Source organism: Cervus elaphus, chromosome 14 (genome assembly GCF_910594005.1).
Source record: "Cervus elaphus chromosome 14, mCerEla1.1, whole genome shotgun sequence".
NCBI lineage: Eukaryota > Metazoa > Chordata > Mammalia > Artiodactyla > Cervidae > Cervus > Cervus elaphus.
In genome coordinates, this window is record NC_057828.1 from 35353094 (window position 1) to 35368184 (window position 15091).

Genomic DNA, 15091 nt, shown 5'->3' on the forward strand with positions numbered 1-15091 from the left:
CACTATTCATTCAATATTTGCTCTCTGATTTTATCCTAGGAATGTATTTTCCTAAATTAAAGTCTTAACAGTACCCTTTTGCTTCTTACAGCTTGTACCTCCTTTTAAGCCTCAAGTAACGTCTGAGACAGACACCAGATATTTTGATGAAGAATTTACAGCTCAGACTATTACAATAACACCGCCTGAAAAATGTAAGTAAATCTAGAAGGCAATTGATAATGTTCTAATATAATTGAAGAAAACAGCCATTTTTTTTAAACTGATTGTTTTTTAGTTCAAATTCAATAGTGATGTTAATCTGTTCCTTTTAAGAACATGGGTTTCTCAGTGGAAATACTTAAAGACAGGTAGCTAAGAGAAAAGTTTTTTTGAGTAAAAAAAATTATATATGGAAAAATTGTAGACTTGCGAATTATAGTCAATTTTAGACTAACTGGCTCTTCTCTGCGTGCATGTGTGCTGAGTCGCTAAGTTGTGTCCCACTCTTTGCAGCCCTGAGGACTGGCCCGCCAGGCTTCTCTGTCCATGGGGTTTCCTGGGCAAGAATACTGGAGTGGGCTGCCATGTCCTTCTTTAGGAGATCTTCCAGACCCAGGGGTCGAACTTGCATCTGCTGCGTTGGCAGGTGGATTTTTTACCACTGAGCAGCCAGGGAAGCTAATTCTTCCCTACCATTCTCCAATAAATTATTTTGACCTCAACTAAAAGGATTCTGAAATGAAGACCTCCCTTGTTTCCCACTGCTCATTCAGACACTACCTTCAGAATTTTGGTAATTCTGGTCTCATGCTTACTTAGCAGTTTTTTTAAAATTCACTTTAAACTGAATCACCCTTTTTTGCTTAGCTTTGTCTTAAGCATTAATATCTGTGAAGAAATAATTTAGTAGTAGTTTTTGATAAGTTAAATTACAAATTTATTAAAACTGTGCATTCATGCACCACTTAAAATCATTCCACATGTACTAGTGTGTGCCCCACATTTTAGTGAATACCTTTCCCTTAATGGGAAGAAAAGTTTATAAAATATAATTTATAAGCATTCTTACATATTGAAAAATCTATCTGTATCTATCATCACTAGATTAGGAGTGAGGACAAAATTGAGTTTCAGGGACAGACTTGGATAGCTAGAAGATTTCTTCAAATCACACGTCTTGTGGCTCACACAATAACATCGTATTAGTTTTTCCTCCTTTTCTTTTCCTTTATACCCTTCTCTACATTTCCTCCCCTCTCTTTTCCTTTTTAAAAAGCTGACTGGTTGATTGTGCTGATTTACGCCGAGCATCCATGAGAGGGAAGGTTGAAGTACTGTTGCAGTGGTGGATGTGGTCAATTGAGGACAGCTCTGAAAGGCAAAATAGGAGTCGTCCAGGCTGAGTTTTGAATCTGAGACCTATGGCCGACAAAAAAGAGGGATCATGAATACTGTGAAATGAAAAATATAATTATGTGTGCATATATACTTTTCTTTCTTTAAACTTGCAAGAATTTAAGAGCCTCTTAACTTTAATTTTATAAGGGAAAAAATTAAAACCCAGAGAGAAGAGGAACTTTCCCAAGTCCCGCAGTTAGTATTAGCTGTAGTCAGGCAGGAGTCCCAGCTTGGCCAGTGGTAAAGTCGGTAGACTTGTGAAATGGCAGTATATTGAGGCCCTACTTGTAGTTTGTCACCAGTGGTGGGTGAAGGGCTTCGTTGCTAGAATCAGAGTCTCTGAGAGTTGAAGATGTTAGAAGGCCTGTGGAGCTGTGGGCAGTCAGCTAAGGACCATCTGAATAGGAGCAGTTGGCAGAACCATGGCATGGTTTTCCCTGGCCCAGTGTAGGCTGTGGTGATACAATTTAATTGTCTGAAATTCTGGGCAACACCATTGAGTTGTTGGACTAGCCTAAAAGTACTTGCCACCAGAGAGCGTTTTGGGGGCCTCCTCATTTGTATATAACCTTGATTGTAATCAGACCACATCATTCTGCTTCCAGCCCTCCAGGGGCCTCCCAGCCGCGCCGTCAATCTCGCCGCTGACGCTGTCTGCACAGCTCTGTCAGATCTGGTCCTGTCCTCGTCTCTGAACTCATCCTGTCTGTCTTCTCTACAGTCCCTGGGTTCCAGGCCACTGTGAACTCACAGTGTGCCTCAGGACTGTGTTTACCGTTCTCTGCCTAGAGTTCTCTTTTCCCAGACATCCGCATGAATAATTCTTACTTGTCCTTCAGATCTCTTTAAGTGTCACTGTATCAGAGCACTTTCTTTAGCCTCCTCACCTTAAAAACAGTGCAGTCCCTCAGACCCCATCACCCCACCCCCTAATTCTGTACATTGACACCTTTACTTGCTGGAATCCTTCTGGTTAATTTGTTAGTTTGTTTTACTATCCGTTTCTCCAACTTGAACACGGTAGCTCAGAGAAGGATTTGGTTTGTCTTATTCGCTGCTAGCCCCAGCTCTGAGTTAGGTACCTGGCTCAGCATAGATATTCAATGATTATGTGTTAAGTGAGTAAAGAAATAGACTCTAGTGAGGCCTGGGCCAGGAGGAGGCACGGCTTGCTCCAGACAGTGCTGCTGCCCATCCCAGCCCAGAATTTGTGTTTGGCTGACGTCCTCATGCAATTTCACATGGAGCTTGGTGAGGTTCAGTAGAGCTTTTGGTATTTGTGAACTCTAACTCTTAGGAGAAGCTAATTGTGCTGTTTTGAGAGTCATAGAGATAGGTAGGCCGTGTAAATGCAAAGCCATGAGTGCTTTCCAGAAAGTTAAAAGGAAAATATCAGTGTGGAAGAGAAAGGTGAATTGAAAAAGCCCTGGACTTGGGCCCTCCTTTGTCTCCCAGCACCCCACACTAGCTCTGGGATGTGGCAGGTCACTTGTCGTGTGTGCCTGAAAAGCCATCTCTTTCCGAAAGGCACCCAGAGTCCTATAGGTTTAATTAACCCTATTTTTTATTTTATTGAAGCATCAGGTTAACCACAACCATAGTGTCCTTTGATATGTGACCCACCCTGTAAAGAGTGATGATAGGTAAATACCTAGCAAAAAAGAGCGGGCATGAGTGGAGGGGCATGGGGAAGGGACTGCTGAACTGTGATGCTGGCAGTGAGGCGGGACCCTTCCCTGACTCTGAGCCCTAGGTGGCCCCAGAACATGCATCCAGCAGTGTCTGGACTGACAAGAGTGTACCCCAGTCTACGGGCAGGACAGCCCTGTGGACCTGCTGTCTTAGTTTCTGATTCAGGGTTTCTAGAGAGAGAGGTCAGATGAGCGAGCTCAGTAGGGTGGGCTGTAGCCAAGAGGTGGGCACCAGCCAGGCTGTCCTCTGCAGCTCAGCCCAGCGTGGCTCCCAGGGCCAGGCCGTGGGGCTGGACCCCTGTCTCAGGACGTGGCCTCTGTGCTTGCCGTCTGCGGCAGCTGGCTTCTTCTGGGCACAAGGGCACTGTTTTCACTTGGGTGATCCGTGGGTATATCCTAAATCCCCTTAAGAGGCGGATCAAAGGAAAATCTGTCAAGCCTTGAACTGTGATTACATTTAACATAATCTTTTCTTCTTGTTGCTTTGAATAGTGTTGCTGGTGAGAAACCAGTGCAGCTCTGAAGCTGCTAAAAGCACAGAGGTTTTGTTCACAAAAGGCCGCAGTAGGACCATTAAGTTAGCGATTGTCTCCCCACTTGCCACCTTGCTTTTGTAGAACAGAATGGAGTTATTTTTTAGAACAAATCAGCAGTTAGAGAGGCACATGTTCCTTTTTTACAAACAGCTGCAGTAATACGCCAGATTGTCCTCACTGGTGTTAATTAATTGAGCAGATTTTGGAATGTGTCTTCTTGCTTTACATCCATTAATGGTCCTCTGCCTTCTTCTTAGAGAAAAAGGGGATTTCTTTGAGCTTTTGCTGCCATATAATTACTTTGGTTAACGTTCTAAGGAAATTAGGCAACTAATGCTGCCTGGATCCAGGGATTCGGTTGTAGAATATAGAGTTGATCACCCTGTTTCTTTTTCCCAGAGGTGTGCTGTTTGAGTTTTTTGCACAGTTCATGTCCACTATCATCACTGTCCCCTCTGAATCTTCTTTCTGAGTGGGAACACATTTATATACGTTGCCTGGGTGTGAAGGCCTGGCTGGGGCAGCCGGCTGCCCTGTCAGCCCTGGAGCGCTCCTTCCTCCTCAGCCCCCCACTGGCGTGCACAGTACCAAGGGCTCAGGGGAACCCCTCATTCCTGTCCCAGCGCCTCCCCAACTCACAGTTCCTCTTGTGGCCATGATCAGAGACTTGCCCCTCACTAATGCCATGTTCAAAAGAATAGGAGGGAAATGGAGAAGGTGATGTAACTGACTTTAAAGAAGATCCAGATGTGGGGCTCTCACAAGGTTATCAATGAGATTTATCGTTATGATCAGAAATGGGATTAACTTGTTCCTAAAGTGTCAGAATGAAAACTTTCTCTTAACTTTGCTGCCTCATAGCAATAATAATCCTCAGAAAGGAAATCCAACCCCTCCTCCTGTCACGAGCCTGACTGCCCTGGTCTCCAGGCTTTCCCCACCTTGGTGCAAGTCCTGGTTGCAGCTCAGGGAGCTGGGCAAGTCCTTCTGTGTCCGAGGCCAGACAACATCAGGCTTCCCACACATGCTGTCTGTTCGCTGTGCCAGAACACACCCAGCGAGACAAAGCTGCTAGTGGGGAGAACTGTTCTTTGCAATGTGATTGGCAGAGTCTGAGTGTTAAGATTTCAGCTGCCTTTCTGCTAGAGCAGGCTTCCCCAACCTCCGGGCTACAGACCAGGGCCTCCTGTCGGATCAGCGGTGTCAATGAGATTAGAAATAAGGTGCATAGTAAACGCGCTTGAATCATCTCAAAACCATCCCCCACTGCCTGGTCCGTGGAAAAATTATCTTCCACGAAACTGGCCCCTGGTGCCAAAAAGGCTGGGGACCGCTGCTCTAGAGAGTTTTTATAGTTTGTGACTCAGAACAGATATGCCATCCTCTCTGTCCTCCGTCTTGAGTATGTCTGAAAATACTGTGGAAGGTATTTGACCTAAAAGATGCTTGTGGTTTGCTTGATCCCTAACCAGTTATTTTATACGGAGGCAGAGATTTCCCTAAATCACAGTGCTGTCTGGAAATGCTGACTTTAAAAGGTCTGCTTGCAGGAGGAGGGTTTACAGGGAGCCGGGAACCACAACTGCTTCTTGATGGATTGAGTCCTACCTAATAAAATGATATTTTCTGGGATATTCAAGGCTACAAATTTTGGTTAGCAACTTGATCCCATTTCTGATGATGTGAAAGTTGCTCAGTTGTGTCCAACTTTTTGCAGCCCCCAGGTCAGAATACTAGAGTGGGTAGCCGTTCTCTTCTCCAGGGGATCTTCCCAACCCAGGGATCGAACCCAGGGCCAGAATCTTCTGTTAAAAATAGCGTGCTGGGTTTTCCCTGGTGACTCAGAAGTGAAGAATCGGCCTGCCAGTGGAGGAGACGGGTTCAATCCCTGGTCTGGGAAGATCCCCATGCCTCGGAGCAGCTAAGCCTGTGCGCCAAGCTGCTGAGCCTGGGGGCCACCGCTGCTGAGCCCACAACCCCTGGAGCCCGTGCCAGAACCAGAGAAGCCACTGAACCATGACTGAAGAGGAGCTTGCTCAGCATCTAAGACCCAGTACAGCCAAATAAGTAAATAAAATTTTTAAAGAATTTTTTAGTTAAAAAAAACCAGGATACTGAAAAGAGCAGTGAGGAAAGGAAAGGGCAGCAGTGTTTGTTATTCTTCAGAGGAATGCAGAGCAACATCCTTGTGTGACAGGGTCAGTGTCCACGACACAGCAGGGTCTGGCCCGTGTTCCTTCTCCCATTCTGTGGAGAGGCCGGAAAATTAAGAGTTGGTAACACGTATTTCCTATCTATTTTCGAGGAAGGGGAATTATTTTGCTGGAAGGAAAGAAGGTTGGGTATTTGAAAGACTCTCACTTGTTTCATCGGAGAAGGCAATGGCACCCCACACCAGTACTCTTGCCTGGAAAATCCCATGGACGGAGGAGCCTGGTAGGCTGCAGTCCATGGGGTCACTGGGAGTCGGACACGACTGAGCGACTTCACTTTCACTTTTCACTTTCATGCATTGGAGAAGGAAATGGCAACCCACTCCAGTGTTCTTGCCTGGAGAATCCCAGGGATGGGGGAGCTGGGTGGGCTGCCGTCTACGGGGTCACACAGAGTCGGACACGACTGAAGCGACTTAGCAGCAGCAGCAGCAGCACTTGTTTCATATAGGATAGCATATGACCAAAGGCACTTTGAGCAGAGCAGAGGGATTTAATGGGGCACCTCCCCTGCAGACAGTGAGCCCCAAGGACAGGAGGGACTTTGTTCAGAGCCCAGAACAGATGCACAGGGAATGTGGTGGGCCAAGTGACTGAACTCATGACCCAAAGAAGGAAGAGCATTCTGACACTGCAAGATTTTAATCATCAGAATAGTTATGGGAAAAGGTTGGGTGAGCCTTTGTAGTCTTTCGAATGCAAGAAAAAAGAGAGGAGCAAAGGGAGGAACTGCTTAAGTGAAAACAGTCTCTTTCCATGCCTTTCAAATCTCTCAGTTTGTTTCCTGATGAACTAGTACCTAAGATGCTTACATCTTTTCCTTTCTTTCCTTGACTTACTCTCTTTATTCTAGTTTAAAGTTTTATCATATGAAAATTAGGATTGATGAATTAGAGCAGGTATTAGATGTAAAGAATGTAGAGAGAACAGCATCGAAACATGTATATTATCTAGGGTGAAACAGATCACCAGCCCAGGCTGGATGCATAAGACAAGTGCTCGGGCCTGGTGCACTGGGAAGACCCAGAGGAATCGGGTGGAGAGGGAGGTGGGAGGGGGGATCGGGATGGGGAATACATGTAAATCCATGGCTGATTCATGTCAATGTATGATAGAAACCACTACAGTGTTGTGAAGTAGTTAGCCTCCAACTGATAGAGGTGAATGGAAAAAAAAAAAAAGAAGAAGAATGTAAAATCTTAACCATGTAATCAGGGGCTCAGATGAAATGGAATCACAAATAAACTTAATTTTGCAATCACACCGAAAGTGCCATGAAGAAGAAATACAAGTATTTCAAGACAGATTGATACTGGAAATATTAGCAGATAACTTTGAGTGCCGTAGGATTCTTTGACTTCGTAATTTTGACCAGCATGATTTCATGAAATTAAAGGTAACTGAAGATCGTTTGTTCCTTTTTATTTTTAAAAATCTTTTTTTTCATTTATTTATTTTAACTGGAGGCTAATTACTTTACACTATTGTGGTAGTTTTTGCCATACATTGACATGAATCTTTTCTTCAATAGTTTTTCACAGTTTTGAGTCTTGTTAGTGTCATGTTAGTATCGTGAAGGAAATGATTTGACAATATTATTTCTTCATAGATTATATGTTTGAAAATGAGATGGTTTTTGAGGTAAGTATATCCATTGTATGTTCTATTGAGAGACACAAGATTCTGGGAGCATTAGCCTCTGTTAATCTTTATTTTGTTAGGAGTTAGAGCTATATAGACCAGAGATTATGTTGCAAAAAATTAATGTAAAATTAAAATAGCTGTTTCCTGCCCACAGATGATGAGGACGGTATGGACTGCATGGACAATGAGAGGCGGCCGCACTTCCCTCAATTTTCCTACTCTGCAAGTGGACGAGAATAAGTCTCTTTACTTCTGCTACTTCACTGTCATCTTAGGTTTATTACTGAAAATGATTCCTGGACATCACAGCAGTCCTAACTCTTACAAATGCAGGAGCACCTTCAGACATCCCAGACCAGTCCAAGGTCTTCACCCCTCGCCGCCTTTCACACACATGAGAATACACATATACGCAGACACACTCGACATTTTTGTTTTTGCATGAAATTGTATCTCAGTCTAAGGTCTCATGCTGTTGCTGCTACTGTCTTACTATTATAGCAACTTTAAGAGGTAATTTTACAATCCTTGAAAGTCATGAGCCCACCATTGTTCATTTGTGCACCAACTGTCATCTTTTGATCTTTTAATTTTTGTTTTTCCCTAACAGTGAAGGCTAAATGATTCTAGGTACATTTTTTAACTTTCTAGACGATAAATCAAAAACTAATTAGACTAAGAAGATTTAGTTTTTAATTCAGAACAAGCAACTGTGGAAGCGTGGTGATGTGCATATGCAGAATCTTAGTAAAGCATATCAGCTGAGTGCATAAAATAGGTATGTATCAGTAAGATCCGGCTGGAATTCATTAGGAAGCATTTGAGAGAAGGACTGAACAACTGTTAAGATAGACAGATACATTTGTAAATTTAAATTCCTGTTCAGTACTGCAGAGGAAGCCTGGTGCTCCACGTGGATGTCCAGATTTCGCAGGCTCTTATTGGCAAAGGAACATCCTTCTGCCAAGGAAGGAAGTGTGTGCACAGCAGAGTAGGTGACGTAAGGGTCTCTGACATGATTTGCACCAGAGAGCATTTTATTTCCCCTGTGCTTGGAAACCTCTTCCCCTTCCTGATACTATCACCTCTGATGGCTGAAGAATGTAGACAGGTGTAACGATCCTGTTTTTCACCAAAATCTGTACACCGAGGTGAACAGGTGTTCACCTCATTTGTTTCGATTTGTTTTACTTTCAGTTCTACGTGAAATAGCTTTTTCTCAGATGTTAAAACTTCGAATGTCCTTTTATGATTTTGTTTATATTGCAGTAGTATTTATTTTTTAGTGATGAGAACTGTATGTCATGTTAGCAAATGCAGCTCCAACTTACGTAAAATAGACTTACTGCAGTTTCTTTTGACCCATGTGCAAAGAATGTACACGCCAGTGAGACTCATGCACTTTTTCTCCTGTGTAAAAAAATTTTTGATGAGGCTCTGAAATTGTACATATAGATTAGAATTTGGCTTTGGGAGAAGAGATGCTGTCATTCAACCCCTTGGTGCTAAAAATGAGAAATCCTCAACTATCTATGCCAAGGGGTGGAAACAAATGGATGTTATATTTGCTATTTTGAGAATTGAAAGGTTATGATGGCCTGGCAACATAATATAATGAAGAAAACTGAGACCTGGATGATAAGAAATGGACTTTATTTTGCAAAATGAACACATCTCAAGTATTTACAAAGTGGGCAGTAAAGAATAAGGACCTGGTGTGTTTATTCTGATCATGGTACATTTATCACTGAATTAAGCCATCAGGGAGAAAAACAAAACAAAAAAGAACACCTCTGACTTTTCTTTTTCTGTATATACTCATGTCCTCAAATTCCAACATTTCTCACTGAAAGGGGACATGTATGCAAACCTCATCTTTCTCTTTCATTAATGATGATCTTCAGATTAAACCCTTTGGTGCTAGGAGCTGACATTTTCCAAAGCAACCTATGAAGTCCAGGGGGCAGGGGGCCCTTGTGGCAAGCTGGAGGCCTCCTGACTCCATGGAGCCATCGTGGAGATGTATTTTAGTTAAACTATCTGACAGCTCCCAAATGGAAGACTACAGCGTGCCGTAGTGTTATGATTGCATTGTATGAAAGAGCAAGTGACTTTCTAAGTGGGATGAATCATATTCATATGCAGATGTCTTAGCCTCTTGACGCTGGAAGTGTGGGTTTATAGACATGAAACCACTGCTGGCGGTGGGTGGACCACTGGGACTGACAGGGGGTTAAAGGGCATTTTACTAAGGCAGCTAAGACATATTCAGACATAGATTTTATCCTAATTTTTCATATCTCTATCTGAGTGAAGTTCATCCTTAGTACTGAGTAGGAAGTTACAGTCAATGGTAGTTCATTCTTACTTACACATATAGCTCAACCTTTTTTTTTTCCACTTGGAATTATGTTGAATGTTTCACTTTGACAAGGAAGTAGACTAGAAGGTATGTCCTGTAAGTTGTCTTGCATCCATTATATGAAAAAGAAACAGGCGAGAGGAAGAGAGGAAAGCTGAGGCTGGCTGGCATTCAGAACATTCATTTCTGCAGAGGGAAAGTATAATACCATACACTAGCACACAGATGGTTTTGGTTTTGGGTTGTTTGTTTTGTTTTTTTCCCCCCCAAATCTTAAGGTGATTTCCATGACCTTGGCCAAGGACACTTCCTATGGATAATGACAGCATTGACTGTGCCCCAGGCTGGCCACTCTGCACGGCCCTCCGTCCCCAGCTGGTGCCTGGGGCACCCTCTGAGATGCCATTAGTGGCACACAGGGTGTTTTCTTGGCTTTGATTTTGAGAATCCCTTACTTTCATTCTCTGATCTCAGTCAGCTGACATGGAAGAACAGAGAGAAACAGAAACTGCGTGTAGAAGGAGATTCTAAAACTTCCCTCGTGTCTGCCCATAGCTGAAGTTTTGGATTCTGGCAGATGGAAAGGCCTGAACGTGGAGTCACTCTTTGGAATGGCGGGAGTTCAGGCTTTGCAGACTCATTCCTGTACCGACTTGCACGAAGTCTGCCTCTTGGCCGTAATGCAGCCATCTTGGAGGAAACCGGCCGTTTCTGCGTGGATTTCTGGCAGGGCTGCTCAGAGCTTTGCTTTCCACACTAACTCCATAGCATTATTCCAGTGTTTCCCATTTCCCATACCCGATCTCCAGCTTCTCAAAGCTGACTGTTCTTGCAGGGGCCACTTGCTTCTCTTAGAGTCCATAGTAAGGGCCTTCCTTACTAACTGCAGGGTCTTTCTATTACACGTCAGTGTACACACTTCGCTGCTACTGTTTGTACTGTCTACAGTAGAATTTCCTTATCTTGCTCCTGGTAGTGCATTACAGGCAAGCATGAAATGTAAAGTATTTATTTAAATAAAAAGAAAAACCTCTAAATTGGTAATTGAATTACCTCCCTGTAGCTTTATAGTTTGTGACATTTCTTGACCTTGCTAGTTCTTTCATTAGATCGGCACAAGATCTAGTCATCTGGTTAAGGATTTTAAGCAGACGCAACTACGAACCCCAGAAACTGTATTTACTCTTACTGTTGGTCATACTAAAACTGTTTCTTTCCTTAAGTATATGACCCACAAGGATGTGAAATAACTACAAGAAACTGTTTTTGTACACTGTACATCCTTAGTATTTTTACACGTATATGATAGGGACGCACATTATTTTCCTTCGTACAGACAGCTTAAATAAAGCACTATGTCAATCTGCTACTTCTCTGTTTATTGTTGTTGGATGTGGTTCTGTAATCTCAGAAAATTAAATATCCTTCTTTTCTGAAAAGATTTAATAGGTCCACCTGGTATTACTGCATTCTAGGAAACAGGAAAGTATGTAAATTTCTTGTAGCTCGAAAAACACACAGGGTTGTTTTACTACTTCAATAAAATGGCAATAGTGCAACTGTACAAAAGGGCTGCTTCCAAAGGGGGGATGCTGACTTCTCAGCAGCGGGTCTAGAAGAGATCTGTGAAGCTGGAGATTGATCTTTGTGGAGATTTGTTAAGCCCTAATAGTCCTCACATCAGGTGGTTTGAACCCAGAATTCTTAAGGAGTGTAGCTCATCAGCAGTGTCTTCCTGATTATGTGTTGCTCTGCATACTTCCTTTCTTAAGAGTATATTTTTAAAACTTCATGGCAGATTAACCAACATAGAAATGGATAATAGATGGGTAGGATGGTTGGACTACAGTCTGATTTACCTAGGGTCATTTTGGATGGGGCCTTTTTCTGATTTTACCTCATAAACCTACTATTGATGAACCTTGGCTTTGCTCCTGTGACTAAGCCAGATAGAGGAACGGCTTTGGGACCAGAGTTGGTCAAACATGTATGTGTGTGTCACACAGCCAAACGGAGGGCATTCTAACACGTGCTCTTCTCTCAAAACCACTGGGGTTGACAGATCCAGGAGGCTTACATACAGTGACCTCTATAATTCTTTAAAGGTGCTATATTTTTAGAATATTGTATAATTTATTTACTGTCCCTGAAATAGAATTAGGGACAATTAATATATCTTACGTGACAACCTTGATGTCTAGCACAGTTGATGAAATCAAGAAAACTTCTGAATCTGAATAGAAGTTCTGTTCTTTCAGGCTTGAACCTTGTCCATGCTCAAGAGACTCGGATGGTCTTTGCGGGTGTATCATCCCACCGCCTCTGGAGCCTAGTCCGCATCCATCTGAGAGGCCATGATGGTGATGTGATGACGATGATGATAGGTCTGTGCCAGGGAGAACGGCCCGAGGTTAGGGACTGGTCCCGACTGCAGCCTTGCCCTCAGTGTTCCTTGTCATCCTCAAGGACAACATAACACTTTCAGTGCCCATTTGTATTACTTTGAAGCATTCGAGGGCTTAATTGTGTATAGTAGAAATACTATTTTAAACTAAAATAATGATCTGTGTACAGATGTTTGATAGAACTTAAGTAAATTTTGTAATTTCACTGAGTACGTTTTTAGGCTCCTCTCAGTTACTCATATTGAAGGAAAAACATGACACCACCAAGCCAAAGATGCTTTTTGTCTGTTTTTGTCGCTAGCAGAGTGGAGAGGATAATGCTTAGTGCTTCCTGGTGTCTTCTGATTGTGCACAAGTGAGCACGATGATAAACAGTGGAGTCTGATGAGATGTTGATGACAAGTAATTAAAGCTGGAGGGTAATATGTATAGATCACCAAGAGGGAAAGAAACATGGATGGTAGGAAAAAGGTTTGGTCCTTAATACCCTTTAGCCTAGTTAAAAAATATGTGCCTTTTTTTGGTGTGTTTTTTTCATCACTACAAGATATAAAGGAAACATTTCAATTCGAGTCTTCAAAAATTTCATTTATTGAAATTCGTATGTGTAACAGAGCATACAAATGAGCAGATATAAAAACATAATAACTTCAAGCCTTTTCTGAAAACATACACCAGGAGGTCTCCTCATCTAGTGTCAGACTTCAGCTCCAGCCCGTCCGTCCTGCAGGGACCGCTTGGCAATGAATGTGGCGATGACGACGCAGCCCACCGCAGTCTGAGGTGGGGTCCATTGGGAAGGTCGCGGTGCATTGTGGCATATTACGTACAAATCAGATGAATGTAAATATCTCTTTGTAAATCATTTATTTCACTCTGTTTCATCCAGGTCAGCAATCAGATTGTGGCATGCTGGGTAACTGGAAAAAAATGATAATAAAAAGTAAGTTTAAATAGATCATGTTCTTCAATGTGATTTGTCTTCTTGCTGGTTTAGTGACCTCTTTCCAAGTTTTTGGAGGAAATTCTTTTGCAAAAACATATAGTTGTATGTAACCAATTGTATGAAAAGTCTATAGGTGTATAAGGTGAACTCTTATTTTAATGTTTTAAATTTGAAATCAAGCTATATTCCAGACATGTATGTGTCTGAAGACAGAAAACAGCCAAAGACCCATCTCTTCCCCTGTGAACAGGAGAAAGGAGACATGGATTTGTGCCAGGAACTGTTTACTGAAAACTGCTCAGAATTAGAGTAAAACTAGACCAAAAAAAGAAAAAAGAAAACCAGGATGTAGACTCAGTGTCCCTAAGAAATTCCTGGTGAAGTGATACAAGCTAACACCTCCAAATGTTTAAATGTAGTGTGTTTTATCACATATAAAGGCATTTTCATACGGACACCACCTCCCACATGCTGGAAGAGGGAACTTGGTAGATGTGGTCTCTTGGTTTTAAACAGGAATAAATGTTTCAAAACTAGCTCAGGAGAATTGGGTTGAGGGATTCGCAGGTTAGTGAAGTACTGAATACTGCTGCCTGTCCTGGCTGAGGTGGCTGTTGAGATCAGCTTAAACCATGTCAGGAACCACTGGAGATGGTTAATGCTGTGCAGGACACTTCTCAGGAAACTGCTGTGCTCTGTGTGGGAAGACGACTTGCCCTCTAGGAGCGTGAGGTCACCAGGATGACAGGGACTAGACAGAGGGCTAAAGTGATAACTACCAAATCCCAGTTTTCACTTCAAGAGACAAATGGGAAGGTAATGCAGGGATCTGGGCCCATCTGGTCTCTGTTTGGCTGGGTGAGAGTCGTCTTCAAGAAAAGCAAGTGGGCTCTACACTCCCCAGCAAAGATTGCCTGTGCTGAACAGGGCTCCTGTCTCCCCAGCTTAAGCCACTATTACTTGTGGAGGATTTCCAAGATAGGACAGTGAGTGAAACCAAATCAGTTTGCACAAGAAAAATATGAAAATTAGTCGGTTGCCTTTTTTAAAAAATGAGAAGATGTTTACTTGTCAAGTAGATTTCCCAGTGTGAGACACTCGTGATTTTCTTATGAGCAAGTCTGAGTTTTGACACGGTGATTACTCTCAGGTGTGCACCCCCAATCACACACAGCGGGAGGCCCCAGGCATGGTGAGGAAGCATGTGGGGTCTGTACGTGGCTCTCTGGGGGCTGGGGAGGTGGACGGGCCCTCTTCTGTGGTGCTCACGGGGCCCTGGAGTGCCACAGGGAGGCCAGGGAGCCCCAGAGCCCTGCCGTTGCAGAAAGTGTGCCCCTGTTTGCATCAAACACGTGATCTCCATGAGCCGACTGGCCTTCTGGTCCTGACGGAAATGATCAGTGAATGAAGGGCTTGAATGGCCCACCTGTCTCCTAGCTGGGCAGACTGCTTGCCCACCATGTTCTCTGGAGAAGGTGGCTTACTTTCTAATTTTAGAGATTCGAGGACATCTTTGACTACAAGGATAAGTATAAACCACAATAGACACATTTAAAAAAAAAAATTTCCACTTGAGGTGGAAAACACAACACCTATAACGTGAACAACACAGGACAGTAAAGACCTTAAGTAGAAGGGAACCATGTTGCAGAATTTTTTTAAACCCAGGCTCCAGGAAACAGGTATTTCTCACACGAGTCTCTTCAGGAACCTGGCCCATTCCTGCTAGTGCTCCTGCAGGGGTCAACCTGAGATTCCTGGGAGCAATCAAAGGTTTTTTCTTTGGTTTGGTTTGGCAAAGCTTTTATATCACAGAACTTCCTGTTCATTGCCTGATGCATCACGAGCACTCAGCAAATGTGACTGAATGAATAATTTACCCTATAACGTCATTGTCCTGCTAACCAGCTCTGG

The 15091-nt window shown here is 43.1% G+C and overlaps 2 protein-coding genes across 12 annotated transcripts in view; one reads left to right on the forward strand and one right to left on the reverse strand.

Moving 5' to 3' along the window:
* Positions 1–13189, forward strand: part of AKT3 (AKT serine/threonine kinase 3) — a 272806-nt gene extending 259617 nt beyond the window's left edge. For all 3 annotated transcript variants that reach the window (XM_043924030.1, XM_043924029.1, XM_043924031.1), the window contains 2 exons: positions 92–194; positions 7619–13189. In XM_043924030.1, the coding sequence (XP_043779965.1) occupies positions 92–194; positions 7619–7704 (189 nt within the window). In that variant the 3' untranslated portion in view covers positions 7705–13189. The remainder of the gene's footprint in view (positions 1–91; positions 195–7618) is intronic.
* SDCCAG8 (SHH signaling and ciliogenesis regulator SDCCAG8) overlaps positions 12799–15091 on the reverse strand; it is a 247055-nt gene continuing 244762 nt past the window's right edge. For all 9 annotated transcript variants that reach the window (XM_043924028.1, XM_043924026.1, XM_043924027.1 and 6 more), the window contains one exon: positions 12799–13151. In XM_043924028.1, the coding sequence (XP_043779963.1) occupies positions 13122–13151 (30 nt within the window). In that variant the 3' untranslated portion in view covers positions 12799–13121. The remainder of the gene's footprint in view (positions 13152–15091) is intronic.